Genomic DNA, 16,344 nt, shown 5'->3' with positions numbered 1-16,344 from the left:
GGCCCTTTGATGCTCTAACTACTGAGAAACACCGGCCAGTGCTAAAATATATTTCTTAGTATAGTTGTGTAGACATTCTCAGGCTCCATCAAGAAGTGGCAATTTTGCCCTAACTGGTTTGGCTCAGTGGATAGAGCATCGCCCTGTGGACTCAAGGGTCCCAGGTTGGATTTCAGTCAAGGGCATGTACCTTGCTTGCGGGCACATACCCAGTAGGGGGTGTGCAGGAGGCAGCTGATCGATGTTTCTCTCTCATCGATGTTTCTAACTCTCTGTCCCTCTCCCTTCCTCTCTGTAAAAAAAATCAATAAAACATATTTTAAAAAAAAGAAGTGGCAATTTTTCTTTCATGGGAGGCCCTCACTGAGGGTTAAAATTGCAGCCACTTGCCTGGGGCAGGTGGGTGACATAGATGGGATAAAGCATGAGGTAGGGGTGACTGGATTGAATGATTTTTAGCCTCCTTGCCAACCTGAGGCCCTATAATTTCAGTTTTGCTGGGAAAGCTTATGCTTATTGTATCATATATTTCATTTTAGTGCATCAGCCATATTCTGACCCATTTTGGAAAAGTTTAGTAATGAATTTCTATGTAATTGCTTCTGTTCAAACTCAAATCTCAACTGATGATTCTATCTTTCCTTTCTTCTCTCCATATTCCAAAAAGCTGACCATTAATATTTCTGTTTTACTATAAGGGTACATAAAACTTCAGAAAACATAAAATCAGGCAGTGAGGTGAGGTCAGACTCAGAGACGAGGAAAATATTTGAGACCTTTAGCATCAGCTATGCCAAAAGGAAATGCAGATTGGATAAATGACACGAAGTCATTACCTCTCATTGCCCTTTCTGTCCATTCCATTTTTTACAAGGACCCAATTTTCCATAGAAACAGATCAGATTTACAGCAAATACAAAGATTGCATCTTTTATTTATAAGGCAAAAACCCTACCCAACCTATTTTTCATTAAAATTGTGTGTCCTATAATACTGGCCTTCAGAGTATTAGGCAAACATTACATGACGCTTTGGTTATTCCTGTGGGAACCATTAGGCAAAGATCTTGAAGGTCAATCTCCTCAGCACAGTTCTGAGACTACCAATTCTGACCTTGATTACTTGACTCAGTGATAATGAACTTTTGGTATGAAGTTATGAGAGTGTGAACAAATGCACATGCTCACTGTCCTTTCTTCACTCTGCCTCCCTTCTAGAGGAACATCTTTTGTGAGAATACCCTGGAGCCGAAATCAATTCATAGACAATTATGAGATTAGGAAAATAATGTTATTAACAACTAATAATTAAAATACAAATATAACATTTCTTTTGGATCTTATTACATCCATTGAGAAGATTTTGGAAAAAGTCAGGTAGATAAGGTAGAGACAGGGAGTTACTTAAGGAGTAGATAAGAGGGGAGAAGACTGACAAGTGATAGCCTGGAGTAGAGAGTACAATTGTTGGGAGGGCACACACACACCAGACAAAGGGGCTTCGAGAAAGCTCCTTCCCCATAGGACTGACATGACTGTCCTGAGTAAATATGACCTGGATGGAAATAATCCCTGTCACCTTTAAATGTTAATGTCTAACTCTTTCTGAAGACTTAGTTCCTTAGTTTAAGGATGAGGAAAACAAGAAAGAGGCTTCAGAGAAAATATACACAATTTTCAAATGCTTAACATTTTCCTTCTGTACTATGTCATGCTGGCACTTAAAGACCAGAAAGTAGGTGCTTGATTTTTACTGCACTCTGTATATTCTTTTTTTTTTTTTATTTAAAAATTTTATTTATTGGGGTGACATTGGTTCACAAAACCATACAGGTTTCAAGTGTACAACTCAAAACATTATCTGCACAGGCAGTCTCTTCTCCTCCCCATTTCTACCCCTTTGCCCACTTCCACCAACCCCACCCTCCTTTTCCTCTCACTATAACCACACTGTTATCTGTGTCTATGTAAATATATACATACATACACATATACACATATATACATACATACATACATACACATACACACACATATACATATATATATATTATATCCTATCTAATAAAAGAGTAATATGCAAATTGACCATCACTCCAACACACAAGATGGTTGCCTCCATGTGGTCAAAGATGGCTGCCACCATGTGGACACAAGATGGCCGCCACAAGATGACCAGCAGGGGAGGGCAGTTGGGAGGGACCAGGCCTGCAAGGGAGGTCAGTTGGGGGTTATCAAGCCTGCAGGGGAGGGCAGTTAGGGGTGACCAGGCTGGCAGAGGAGGGAAGTTGGGGGCAACCGGGCATTCAGGGAAGGGCAGTTGGGGGGGACCCAGGCCTGCAGGGGAGAGCAGTTACGGGGGACCAGGCCTCCAGGGGAGGGAAGTTGGGGGGGACCAGGACTGCAGGGGAGGGCAGTTAGGGGTGACCAAGCTGGCAGGGGAGCAGTTAGGCATCAATCAGGCTGTCAGGGGAGTGGTTAGGCGGTGATCAGGCTGGCAGGCAGAAACGGTTAGGGGCAATCAGGAAGGCAGGCATGCAAGCAGTTGGGAGCCAGCAGTCCTGGATTGTGAGAGGAATATCTGACTGCACGTTTAGGCCCGATCCTACTGGGATCAGGCCTAAATGGGCAGTCGGACATCCCTCGAGGGTTCCTATATTGGAGAGGGTGCAGGCTGAGCTGAGGGACCCCTTCCCCCATGCACGAATTTCGTGCACCAGGCCTCTAGTATATATACACACACCACACACACACACACACACACACACACACACACACACGTTTTTTGGCTAATCCCTTCACCTTATGCTTTCTATAGTTTTCAGCAAACCCTGTCAAATAATGTGGTCATTCCTTAGGTTTAGTATAACTTCAAACATGTCTGAGAAAAAAATATATGTGAAAGAAGTATGCCTATGCTAAACAACAATTACATGGCGTGCTTTTCAGAGCAGTGCTTCTCAAGCTTTAATGTGCATACAGATCACCTGAGATCTTGCTAACACACAGATTTTAACTTAGTAGGTCTAGGGCAGGCCTATGATTCTGCATTTCTATTAAGTTATCAGGTGATGCTGGTCCACAGACCACACTCTGTGCAGGTTTTAGACCAACACATGCAAATCCGGCTTTGGCAGGAAATCTGTGCCCTCAAATTCATTCTCACTTATATTCCCCGCCTCCCCCGTACCCTGAGTTCCTGCATTACTTTTTGTTTCACTGGTATGAGAAAATTTTAGGACCAAGCAGAGTGGGTATAAAAGAAAATAAAATATTCTAAAATATCAACCTCAAGTGGAGCAATAATAAGATTTTAAGTTGTCTCAAGGGTAGAGACATAATTTTTGATATGCATAAATTATACATACTTCATGCAAATCATTGAACAAATACACAGTAGCCTTCTATTTGTTTCCATAAATGAAGCCCTGTCTGCATAGCTTACAGGAAGTTGATTTAATTAATGCACAGCACACTATCTTATTGTTCATGTATCTCTAGAGAGTGAGGCGATCTGAATAATTCAAATTTTCCAGATAACTGAAGTTTATCTTTTTAAGTTTCCAAGTATATTTATTTTAGTGATTTTTAAACAAAATCTTTCTGGAACTAACATATTTAAGACTTCTTAGACACACAAAACAAAGTTTAACATATCTACAATTATCCAGGGCCCACAATGATTATTCTATGGCACCATATAACAATGCTATAGGAACCACGCAGGTCTAGGTGGGCTGTGTGCTTTTACACAGTAGAGTCTGAGACACATTTTGGGGGTCTCTCAGCCTATTTGGAGCAAAGTTCTGTCTCCTTCCTCCACGATCAGCTGCCACTTCATACTGCTCTCTGATTGCCCTCCAATTACAATTTTTAATCTGCTGCTTTATTTTTCGCATAATACATGGGAAAGATTCTGTGACTGGCTCTCTTCTCATTTCCCTCATGTTTTCAATGCAGGAGCTCTCTTTCAGGGCTTTGGGATAGTGGTTACCTGAATCAGTACAATCATTTCAGCTTACTTAAAGAAATCACGCAAGTTAATCCCCTTTAAGTACCTCTTACTATGACTGATACTCACTGATCCCGGTGTCCTTACAGTACTGGACCAAGAACTGTCCCATGACTCTTAGTAGATGATTATATTCTTGGACATTGAGAAATTCCTGCTTGTTATGAGATGGTTCCATGATCTCCAAAGGTATATTGACAATCCCAATCACGCCTGCACCAAGCCTAGGGAAATACAGACATATAGAAATTTTGGGAGAATATTTTAGAAAAAAATTAGCTAAGGGAGAAAAAAAGCAAATATACCCAGTATTTTTAAATTAATTTTTTCAAAAATAAATTAGCTCACTTGGTCTGAAACATGCCAAAGTTTAACAAGTTATTTTACAATGTATTTTGCTACACAAATCTATGATGATCCCAGGTATATTTGGTCTCATAATACAAAATGTCTTTAGTACATAATTACTGAACTAATATGCATCCTTTGCCAAACCTATCTCCTTACATGGGGATTCAGGGTTGGGGGAAGAGGAGGTCTCTTAGCAATAACCACCACTAAGAATGCTTTGCTGCAAGAAACTAATATAATTGGTCACAAGTAACTTTCTTCATCCTCATTTCATCTGTCAAGTTGGATTTCTCATCATTGCAAAGGCCCAAAGGATGCTCAATAAATCCTACCTAGGGAACATAATGGCTGGACAATTCCTGAGAATAACAGGCATCTGCCTGTTAGTCTTATGAATAAACTCAATACCCCCCCCCACCACCACCACCACCACATTTTTAGCAGCTCATGATATATGTAACTAGGATATCCTACTTAGTGACATAACCTGTTCGGGGAAAGAGTATCTGGACTCTAACGCTTTAGGGCCTACCCAAAAACCTTGGAATGGCATACAAATCAAGCTTTCCCAATTTGGGGCTTCTCCTATCAAGTTTTTCACCACTTCCCCCTCCCACTGAACCTTTCCTTCACTATTGATTGTGTAAGTCTAAATTAGGACATCATTTCTTCTGGGAAGCCTGACTGATTTGGTTTATTGCCCCGCCTAGATGGTCTTTTAAACCTGATGCTTGCCTCTAGCCTATATTCATTCATTCATTCATTCATTCATTCATTCATTCAAGCTGAGCACCTGGCCCTATTCCGGGAACTAGGAATAGAGTAGAACAGAAAATGTCGCTGTTTATGAAGTTTCTCTGCTATTGAAGGGTGACAAGGCATAATGCTAGTAAAGGCATCAATGTACAAAATCACTTCAGATGGTGATAAGTGAGCTGAGGAAAATAAAGCAGATGCTGTAATATGTAAAATGTGATAGACAGCCCTAGTTGGTTTGGCTCAGTGGATAGAGCGTTGGCCTGAGACCCGAAGGGTCGCCGGTTCGATTCTGGTTAAGGACACATGCCCAGGTTGCAGGCTCGATCACCAGTGTGGGGCGTGTAGGAGGCAGCCGATCAATGATTCTCTCTAATCACTGATGTTTCTATCTCTTCTCTCCCTCTCCCTTCCTCTCTGAAATCAATACAAATATACATAAGTGATAGATATGTGAGGGGGTAGTGATGGCAGGGGCTAATTTTACTTGGGCAGTCCAGGAAGACCTTCCTGAGGAGGAGACTTTAGGGCTGGTGCCTCAGTGGCATGCTAGGACCAGCAGTAAGATCTAAAGACAGAAGGCTCTAGGCAGCGTAAATGACAAGTGCCAAGTACCTAAGGCAGGAGTGAGCTTAGGATGTCTGAGGAACAGCAAGTAGGGTGGTGTGAGGGGAATGCAATGAGAGGGTGGGGCAGGGTGTTACAGGGCCAGGCAGAGACCAGATCACTGGAAGACCATGGCAACTACCTCTATTCTGCATGCATTGGGGTTTTAAGCAAGACAGTAAATTAATTTATGTTTTAAAAGATCATTCTTGCTGTTTCCATACAATATTAAAAATACATATTTATACACTTGATCCTTTCACTGGACCACAGTTCCTCAGCAAGTGGTAGTAGGTCTTCACCATCTTGTGTGCAGAGCTTAGTTCAATGCCTGGCCCACATGATACTGCACTATAACTGCTTAAGTGAACATATGAATGAATTGCTAATTCCTTGAGAGTAAGGAAGCAAGATGAAAAATTTCCCCCGAGCCATTCTACTGGTCACGGTTGTCTTGTCTGTCTCTGTGCTTCCCTATGGTCTCTTTTCAGGACTTTACATAATTCATGAAAACAGCTTGTGGAGTTTCAGACCATTGGGCAAGCACCAGACTGTATTACTCCAGAATTCAAACAAGCTGCAGTGTTAAAAATACATGCTCATGTTGGCAAGAACTGATACATGAAGGGGCTGCGAGCTGCTTTGTAAGACTATGGATTTTCCTTTTCTAAAATTTCTTTAATGTGCCTGCATTACTTTTTACTTGGTAAAATACTAAAACCTTAATTTGAGTAAATGGCGCAAAGAATGGTAAAACATCAAGTTGCTCAGAAGATGCACTGAAAACATTTCCCAAAGTGAGCTTCTTCCTTGGAGTAGGCATACAGCTCCACTGGTGTAAATTAGGCAGATTAATGGCTGTGCAATGACAGGAAGGGTGAACAGAGGATATGACACCTGCTCCAATTATGTTTAATCACTCATCCAACCCCGCAGACAGAATCGCACTGCAGCCTCCTTCCTCCTGCCTATGCTTCTGAAAACAAAGCATACTTACAGGGACTTCAGTTTCAACTGTGGGCCCACTTTCTCATGCATCTTGATCAAGCGGTTATTACTGTAAATGAACATCCCAGCGTGGCTTCGGTGTTCTATGTTCACTCCAAAGAATAGAGAGAGTGTCCTTGCTGTTTTTAATTCTCTAGCATTATATTTAGGAAAGTTAAAAATATTTTTATTAAGTAAAAATATACAGTTTACAAAAATGTGAATAATTAAACTCAGAAGGCAACTATCAAAGGAATTACATATAAGATATCCAGGTATTTTGCAAAACCAAGTGGGTACACTGAGCATCCCTGCATAGCCAAGTATTCTGCATAAATATAATGGCCAATAACCATGCCAGGCAAACACAAGCATTCCTGGATTCAAAAACAAGTTTGCCAATTTTCATTTATAAGAACTAGAAAATGCCAAATAGTTGTAAAATGTTAACTGACCTAATTGCAGCACTTCTGAAAACTGATGATTTGACTGTTTTTAAATGCAGATATTTCTGACACTGGATGTGATTTCTAACTTCTAGCATGTTCTCAAGCCTCCAAGTATACTACATAGGTCGGAATGTGCCACAAGAGATTCTTTACCTTTCTTTTTTCCAAAATCAAGGGTAAATGGAAGTTAATAAAGCAAGTGTAGGCAGATTATGAGCTCCTGTTTTTCTAACTCTGTCCTGCAATACTGTGGTTTATATGACTTTTCTATTTAAAAGGGTAAGATGGAAATTGAGACAAAGCAGAATGTGGTAGAAACAACTGGACTAATAGGAGGCTGTGTGGAGCTATGAAAAGTGCCTGGATGTAAGAACCAGAAAGATGGACCTGGCTTCAAATATAAAAATAAAAGCCTGTCTTTGTAACAACCATGTACTAACTATGATGCGTCACTTCAACTTTCTGTCTCATCTAAATAATGAAAGAAAACACCTCTCTAGCCACATGGAATGTCATGAAGACTAAACGAGATAATGTTAAATATAAACCTGGAACAGATTAGGTGCTTAGCAAATGTTATTTTCTTTTCCCAAGAATGACTGCAAATATAATTCATCCTGTAGTTCCTTTCATTCCACAAAAACAGCTTTTTCTTTTCAAATTCATGCCCACCAGCTATTACAACTGACATCAGATACTTACTGGACTGATTAAATGTATCTGTCATTGAAGGATGACAATAAAGTTCTATCAGTCCTTCCATGGGATATGGTATGAGTACATCAGACTTTCTGAGGAAGTTATTAATATGGGTTCATAATTATGTGTTTTTAAATGCATGTACATGTAGGGTTAAATATATATGGATCAAACTTTTCCTCAAAAGTATCTACTCAATAATTAGACCCCCATTCTTTGACAAAAAAAGAATACTATGTAAGGAACCCCAAAATAGGGTGTTACAGGATATGACACAGTCACTCCGTGATATTAAGTGGCATACTGATTGCCTTCAAAGTTTTTTTTTAAGCATTTTGCTATAAAGATTTCACACCAACTGGCTTTATTATTAATAAAATATAGGTTGGTTACATTTCCTGCATATCATTGTGACTTCAAACAAGCCATCAAACAGCTTTTTCTTCCTGAAGACTTTAAAGAGGCCTTTGCTTTTCAATGAAGATTTCTCTGACATTCACTTAACATTTATTTTGATAAATGCATAATTAATATTTCAAATCTAAGGTTTGGGGAAAATGATGGTTGTATAGCACTTCATGGTTCACAAAAAAATAATGCTGAAAACTAGTAATAATTCCCTAAAAACTTGTTTCTCAGAGTTAATGCAGTTTTCAAAGTCTGACCTTACTTGAATAACAGCAATTATTTTCAGTTTAACTTGTGAAACACCTGAGTCAACCTTACAAATGTCAATAATGGTGTTGTACTATAGGCTTGCAATTTTTATCTTAACTACATATAAGTGATAATTTATTTGAAAGATTTTTCCATCATAAATGTTCATCAGTACCAGCAGAGGGAAGAAACGGGACCAACTCTCCAGGGTTTAAATGGCAAAGGACACCGGGAACATGAAGTTGTCAGCTGATCCCCTGGGCAGTTCACTTCTTCGTCTGATCAGACACTGAACTAATTTTTTACTCTGTATTCAGAAATTTTAACATTATGTAAACCTATGTGTACATGCAAATATATACTTTATAAATACTTTAGATTGATTATGTTGGTTGGGGGATTTTGATGCTTAATATCATAAGATGTCACAGGTTGAGAAAGAGAACTTGTCACAAAAACCACCAAATCTGCCTTACTCAGAAATCAGAATTTGTTTTTAATATAGCACCAAGGATTCTGGCAAACAGAAAATCATATGTCTTACCTCCTTTTCTCTTTAAGAATTTTATGCTTTGCTTCCACATCTTCCAAAGCTTTCTGTAATACATCCTGGAGAGGTACATTTGGTTAGGAGGGAACATTATGCCATTAGATTAACGAAAGCTGATCTGATATTTATTATCCTATTATACAAATGTTTCACAAGGGTAACAGTGATAGGTCACATTGCCTAATGCAATATTACCACAGTAAATACTCAATAAATACTTGATAAATGACTAAGTTCTAATAGCTAAGAAGGCAAGCTAAATCCCAGCCCGCAGTTCTCATCTTGCACTAATTCCGATGTCCTTTCTGCCTTTCAGAGAAAGGGCCACTGCTCCCTGTAAGCACGGAGGTTTTTCACATAAACTTCCTGACAGCTCAGGAAAGTCATTCAACGTACTGAGGCTCTGGCTTTCATCTGTGAGAACAGAAAATGCTGAATCACTCCATCAATCACTAAGGCTTCTCTCAGGAAAAAAAATTATGATTAAAAAATTTTGTCAGACCTGAAACCTATATAATTTTATTAACCAATGTCAGTCACCCAAATAAATTTAATAAAAAAGAAAAAAGTTATATGAAGAAAATGTTTCCTTCATATAAAGTTCCCGATACTCCCTCAACTTTCCCTTTAGGATATCCCACCTAGGCTTTCTCCCTCTCAGAGTGCCTTAGTACCAGGCTCTTCTGTCTTTCTTCTCTTTTATTTGATATATTTGGCTCATTCACTACCCTATCTCTAATACACTCCCTCTAACCAGACAGGAAAAAATGCATTATTATTTCACAAATAAGAATAGACTTTTAACACGCTCCATCCACCTGATGTGAAAAATGGACATCTCATTTGATGGGTATACTGCTGACTGAACACTATTTTCACTGACTTAAAAGTAAAAAAAAAAAAAGGTAAATGGTTGGTATTTCATTTTACTTCAAATTCAACCACTCAACTGCCAAGAGGAATTTTAGAGGTCAAATGCAGAGGTCATTCTGCTTTGCTCTCTTCTCTGCGTTAAATGAACCAGTGTGCATCAGAGCAACAAAGTGAGCTGGTCAAAGACTTCCCTGCTCTTCCTGTCCGCGCTGAGCTCACCGGACAAAGAGGCAGTGAGAGGTAACAGGTTAAGGCAACAAGAAAGCAAGGTCCTCACCCATTAGAAAGTCTGTTTCTCTTGTTTCTCAAATACATAAAACCAAGGAAATTTATTTCTTAGAAACAAAATAACAAAAGATTAAACTTTTAAGTTGATAGCAAGATAGGTCTAGCCTTATTTAAAAAAAAAATAAGTGGGAGGGGGCAAAGTAATAGAATTTTGGGGAAACCATGGATAGCTTTGGGGAATGACCAGGTGCCACTCTTCGATTTAATTCCCAATCATGACCATTAGACATGAGAACTCTTCATCAGATACAGCCCTGGTCTTCACATGTTTTAGGGCAAATCTCGGAAAGAAATCATACACTGAGTCCGTGGAAGAGAATGAAGGAAAGATTAAGTAAAACCTTTTTCTCCCCTCCAGATACCTACTTATCCCTTTGTATGCAAGCAAATATGTAATGATTCACTATGCTAGAAAGCTTTGTATATTTTTGGTAAAAGTTGGAAAACTTAAATTCATGTCTTGCAGCAATATTCTTCTTCTCTTAGTTGCCATGCATTATAATTAATAACAATAGTTCTTTATAACCTATCTCACTCATGGGTATACTGCAAGAATTACAGAGGATGTTTATGAACTGTGTGGAACACCTCATACGAAAAGAGCTGTGTGAGTTGGAAGCATTGTTATTAATATTCATAATTACAGCACATAATTCCCAACTCTAGAAAGAAGGATTGTATATTAGTCTTCTCCCTGCTCTGCCCCTTTATTTAGGTCCATAGGGAGCTATGATTTGAAAAGATATTTTCAAGAAGATTTGATAAGCTAGCTTTTGTCTGCTTTTCATTATTTTCTCCTATTCCTTTTCTTTTCATTTTAAAGAAATAAGTTGTGACTCTCTTCCCAACTGTTCTGAATTCACCCCACATTTTGTTCATCTTTGCTCTGTCTCAGCCCTCCCCCACTTGCTGAGTTTTGTCTCGCTTCTCTGCACTCGTCTATTCTGTTTACCTGTATTCAAATTAACTTAGTCACCTGAGCTTGTCTGCATTTAAAAAATTTAGGGAGTAAATTACAAGAGACAACTGTGAACAGGAAAAAGCAAAGGACACTGTTTGCCATTTAAGAAGATTGCTCTTTGTGTCATACCTGGGTGGGAGAAGACAAGGAAGTTCCATCAGGCTGGTTGGCCCTAATTCGAGCATCTTTCAATACGAGTTCAGCTAGAAGCAGAAGCAAGGTAATTACACCATGAAATTCTTTCAAGCAATTTTCAGTGAGCATTTTATATACTTACATAGATATATATAAACATGACCAAAAAGAGGAGATTACAAATAATCATCTCAGAAAATCCTACATTCCTTCCATAGCACTTACACATACTAAGTGTAGGTAGCGTTCTTCCTCTTAGACATGGCAATTTAAAGGGCAAAAACACATACATGTAAACTCAAAAGTCACAACTGGCTATTGGCTGACTGAAAACTATCTAAAATCCATAAAATATGGACGTAAAGCTACTCCTCCCTCAGGCACCACTGGGAAATGATGGTTCTGTCCTCACTGTGAGAAGCGGATGTGTACAACTTTCCTTCCTGAAGTGGATGCAGCACTAATCTCGGAAACGATCTAGCTCAGCATCAGTGACAACAAGGGTTCCTAAAATAGGCCCATCCAGTTACACTTGGATCATACTTAAACTAATAAATAACAATAATTTAACAGAGATGGAAAAAATGTGTATATAATTCCTTAGAGGAAGAAACTACATTTGATTAATTGTGGCTATTCCTACAATGCCTAGAGCAGTATGTATCTTAGAATATATGCACAATTAATGTTTGTAGAATGAATGAACAATAATAAGGTAAGCCATAAATAGTTATATACCAATCTTTACTGCTTCTTCTGCCTTTTTAACTTCATTTTTAAATGCTCCTTTAAAAGAAGATGTGATATACAGATACTTTCTGAAAATTAAAAAATAAAATAATCAAGTCAGATTATCATTTTAAAGTATAGTACAAAAATATCCGTTAAGAACACTATATACTCCAGAGATACATAATTATTAAGAATAACTTATAGAGTAAGTTGCATCCAGCTGATAAATAAGAAAACTTAATGCCTAAAAAAGAAACTCCTTACCATTTAATACTTGAAAATTTTGCTTTCTTATTGAATTCATTGGGGTGACATCAGTTAATAAATTATATAGGTTTTGTTGTACAAGTCTATAACACATCATCTGTATATTGTATTGTGTGTTCACCACCCCAAGTCAAGTCTCCTTCCATCATCATTTATCCCCCTTAAATCCTCTTCTACCCCCCTCCTCCCCCTTTCGTTCTGGTAATCACCATACTGTTGTGTCAATGAGGTTGTTTTTTTCCTTAATCCTTTCACCTTTTTAACCCAGCCCTGCAACCCCCCTCACCTCTGATTACTGTCAGTCTGTTATCTGTGTCTGAGTCTGTTTCTATTTGGTTTGTTAGTTTATTTTGTTCATTAGATTCCACATATAAGTGAAAATATATAAGCCAGTCAGAGAAAGACAAGTACCATATGATTTCACTCACATGTGGAATTTAATGAACAAACTGGACTAACAAGCAAAATAGAGACAGACTCATAGACAGAGAGCAGGCAGACAGCTCTGGTGAGGAGGGGTGCTGGGGTGGGATTGAGCAAAAAAGAAAAAAATAAGAGAAAAAACTCATGGACGCAGGCAACAGTGCAGTGATTTCGGGGGAGAGGGAGGTGGATAGAGACGGAAGAGGGTGTAGGGAGGATAAATAGTGATGGAAATAAAATAATAAAATAAAACAATAAAATATAAATAAATAAATAAAATAAGAGAAAAATGGGAGGAAAACTCTTAGACACAGACAACAGTGTGGTGATTACCAGAGAAAAAGGGGTTTGGGGGAGTGTGAAGAGGGTAAAAGGGGAATAAATAGGGACAGAAGAATACTTGACTTGGGGTGATGAACACACAATATCATAGAATTGCAAACCTGAAAAGAATACAAATTTATTAACCAACTAGGGGGCCCAGTGCACAAATTTGTGCACCTTGAAAGGAATTGTGGGCTGCTAGGCTGCAGTGGGCACAGAGATGGGTCTCAGCCCATCCTCCACCTGGCCCCTTCTGCCGTGGCCCCTGGTCCCCTCTCTGCCCGCAGCCCTGCTCCCACCACTGCCGCTGCTCCCACACGCTGACGGAGTGGAGTTATTGGGGCCAGTGCCGGCAGCGAGTGCAAGCGGAGCCAGCACTGTCAGTGGGTGTGAGCAGTGGCTGCTGCCTCAATAGCCCCTAAGGAGCAGGGGTAGATGGAGAAGCCCTCAGGGGCGATCGGGGCTGTCACCAACAGGGGGGCGAGAGGCAGCTGCTGGCCCTGATTGCCCCTCAAAAGCAGGGGGAGGTGGAGAAGCCCTGAGGGGCGATTGGGGCCAGCAGCCACCACTCGCACTCGTTGAGGGTGCCAAGAGATCGGGGCCAGCGCCAGGCACCAGCAGTGGGTGCAAGCAGGGCTGGTGCCGGCAGCAGGAACCATGGCACATGGGAGCAAAGAATTTTCAGTAACCACCAGAGGCTCACCCCGATGACAGTGACCAGCGCCCCACCTTGGTCTGGCACTCCTGCTCACCTGCTCCACCATCCCACTATGGCCGACACCCAGCATATTCCACATGTGCCCCCTGGTGGTCAGCACACATCATAGTAACTAGTTGTTCAGTTGTTCCACCATTCAGTCTATTTGCATATTAGGATTTTATATATATTATATATATATATATATATATATATATATATATATCACCCCAATAAATTTAATAATAAAAAATAAAGTATTAATTTCAATAAATAAATAAATAATTTAAAAATTCTGCCCACACAAATGGTCACTTATACATGTAAAATAGGATAATTTTCTTATAAAGAAAAATGTCTATGCAACTGCTCCATTCTCAAAGTTTCTGGTTAATACACATAACTCTCTCATCCAGATCATCACTGACACTGAATTAACTGCTTCTCCAAGTCCCCAGTCATCTTTAACTGAAATGCTGAGAAACACATATTATCATTTCAAGCTATTCAATCATATTTTCTACTTTATTACCACTGCTTTAGTGAGAGCAAAGACACTCTAGAACAATCAAGGAGCTGGAAAACATATATACCTATAAACTCCAGCTCAAAGGGAGCAAAGTATAGGTGAGAAAAGCACTGTAGAACACATGTTCTCTGAATGAAGTTGAAACTGTGTATATCTATTATAGAGGCTTCTTGGAACACAGGATTTTAAATGTTGACTTAAATCATCATGGAGAGAAAATTCCAGAACGATATTTGGTTTGCTAATGCTCAAACCCCTATATACCTCATTTTATAAATTTTGCCTTATACCTCAGACTCAGTACCTTCATTTTTAGAAAGGCATCACATTTTCAGCAAGAGTTAGGTAAAAACCTATAGATCATTTCCGGAAACCAAATTATCTTAAGACATATAAAGAGAGGTATTGGCTCAGGTAGATGGGGAGAGTCTAAATCTATGTGCTCCAATGAGTTTATGCCAGGTATAGGTAATAGATGGTCCATGTGCCAAATTGGACCAGTCAGCTCGCTTTTGGTATAACCTAAGACCTAAGAATAATTTTTCCATTGTAAAGGATTGTAATATATATATATATATATATATATATATATATATATATATATATATAAAGTATATGCAAATGAGGCTGAGTGTAACCAGAGATTTACTATCAGGCCCTTTACAGAAAAGGTTTGACAATCCCCAGAAGCTATGCTAATAGCAATGGATTTTAAATGATAGCTTGATCTATAATTGCTTTTGTATATTCTAACTTTATGTACACAGTAATGCAAATTTTTATCAACAGGTCACATGTAGTTTAAATATTGTTGGAGTCTGTTGAATCTCTTCCATTATCTCAACAGCAGCAGTGCTGATGTACTGAAGACAGAACACCTTCATGATGTAGCAACATCTGCCTGGGTAAAAGGTCTAGTATTAACCCTCCTAGTGTGTAAGACTGGGCAAATTACTTCGATTTCTGTGATTTCATTTCCTTATCTGTAAGAAAATGATAGCTGAATGATAATAATAGTATCTATCTCAAAAGCTGTCATGAGAACTAAAGGTGTCAATAGAGCTAAAGAACTTAGAACAATGCTGGTTTGGAATAAGTCAGTGATTTTTAACTGGTGTGCTGTAAGAATTTTTAAAACATGTAACACCTGGCTATTTAGCCAGGGGCACTGACCTCTTTTCCCCTTAGATTGTCAAATTTTTAAAAATGACAACAGCTAACACAATAGCCTTCAGTGTAAATGAATCAAAAGTATACTTTTTTTTGTCAGATTGGCAAAAAATATATATTTTTGGTGTGTTGCAGAATTTTAGTAATTAGTTTATGTGTGCCATGAGATGAAAAAGGTTGAAAATTGATGGAGTAAGTACTCAATATGTTATTATCGATAATAATAAAAGCATCCTATCTAATAAAAGAGTAATATGCAAATTGACCATAACTCCAATACACAAGATGGCCGCCCCCATGTGATCAAAGATGGCTGCTCCCATGTGGACACAAGATGGCCACCACAATATGGCCAGCAGGGGAGGGCAGTTGTGGGCAATCAGGCCAACAGGGGAGGGGCAGTTGTGAGGGACCAGGCCTGCAAGGGAGGGCAGTTGGGGGTGATCAGGCCTGCAGGGGAGGGCAGTTGGGGGGAGCAGGCCTGCAGGGGAAGGCAGTTGGGAGGACCAGACTGGCAGGGGAGGGCAGTTGGGGGCAACCACGCCTGCAGGGGAGGACAGTTAGGGGCAACCAGGCTGGCAGGGGAGGGCAGTTAGGGGCAATTGGACTGGCAGGGGAGCAGTTAGGCATCGATCAGGCTGGCAGGCAGAAGTGGTTGCAGTGGTTCTCAACCTTTCTAATGTCGCGATCCACAGGTTGAGAACCGCTAGCAGGGTCGCCTAAGACCATCGGAAAACACGGATATTTACATTACGATTCATAACAGTAGCAAAATTACAGTTATGAAGTAGCAACAAAAATTATTTTATGGTTGGGGGTCACCACAACATGAGGAACTGTAAAGGGTCGCGGCATTAGAAAGGTTTTGAGAACCACTGG

General features: G+C 39.5%; 1 protein-coding gene across 1 annotated transcript in view; it reads right to left on the bottom strand.

The window, feature by feature from the left end:
* Nucleotides 1-16,344, bottom strand: part of MORC1 (MORC family CW-type zinc finger 1) — a 161,737-nt gene that overhangs the window by 89,002 nt on the left and 56,391 nt on the right. Inside the window, exons 10-14 of the mRNA XM_054712093.1 lie at nucleotides 12,062-12,141; nucleotides 11,318-11,391; nucleotides 9,061-9,125; nucleotides 6,722-6,865; nucleotides 4,081-4,235 (exon numbers count right to left, since the gene is read on the bottom strand). Of these exons, the coding sequence (XP_054568068.1) occupies nucleotides 4,081-4,235; nucleotides 6,722-6,865; nucleotides 9,061-9,125; nucleotides 11,318-11,391; nucleotides 12,062-12,141 (518 nt within the window). The remainder of the gene's footprint in view (nucleotides 1-4,080; nucleotides 4,236-6,721; nucleotides 6,866-9,060; nucleotides 9,126-11,317; nucleotides 11,392-12,061; nucleotides 12,142-16,344) is intronic.

Source organism: Eptesicus fuscus, chromosome 3 (assembly GCF_027574615.1).
Source record: "Eptesicus fuscus isolate TK198812 chromosome 3, DD_ASM_mEF_20220401, whole genome shotgun sequence".
NCBI classification, from domain to species: Eukaryota; Metazoa; Chordata; class Mammalia; order Chiroptera; family Vespertilionidae; genus Eptesicus; species Eptesicus fuscus.
This window is presented reverse-complemented; position numbering and strand designations above follow the sequence as displayed.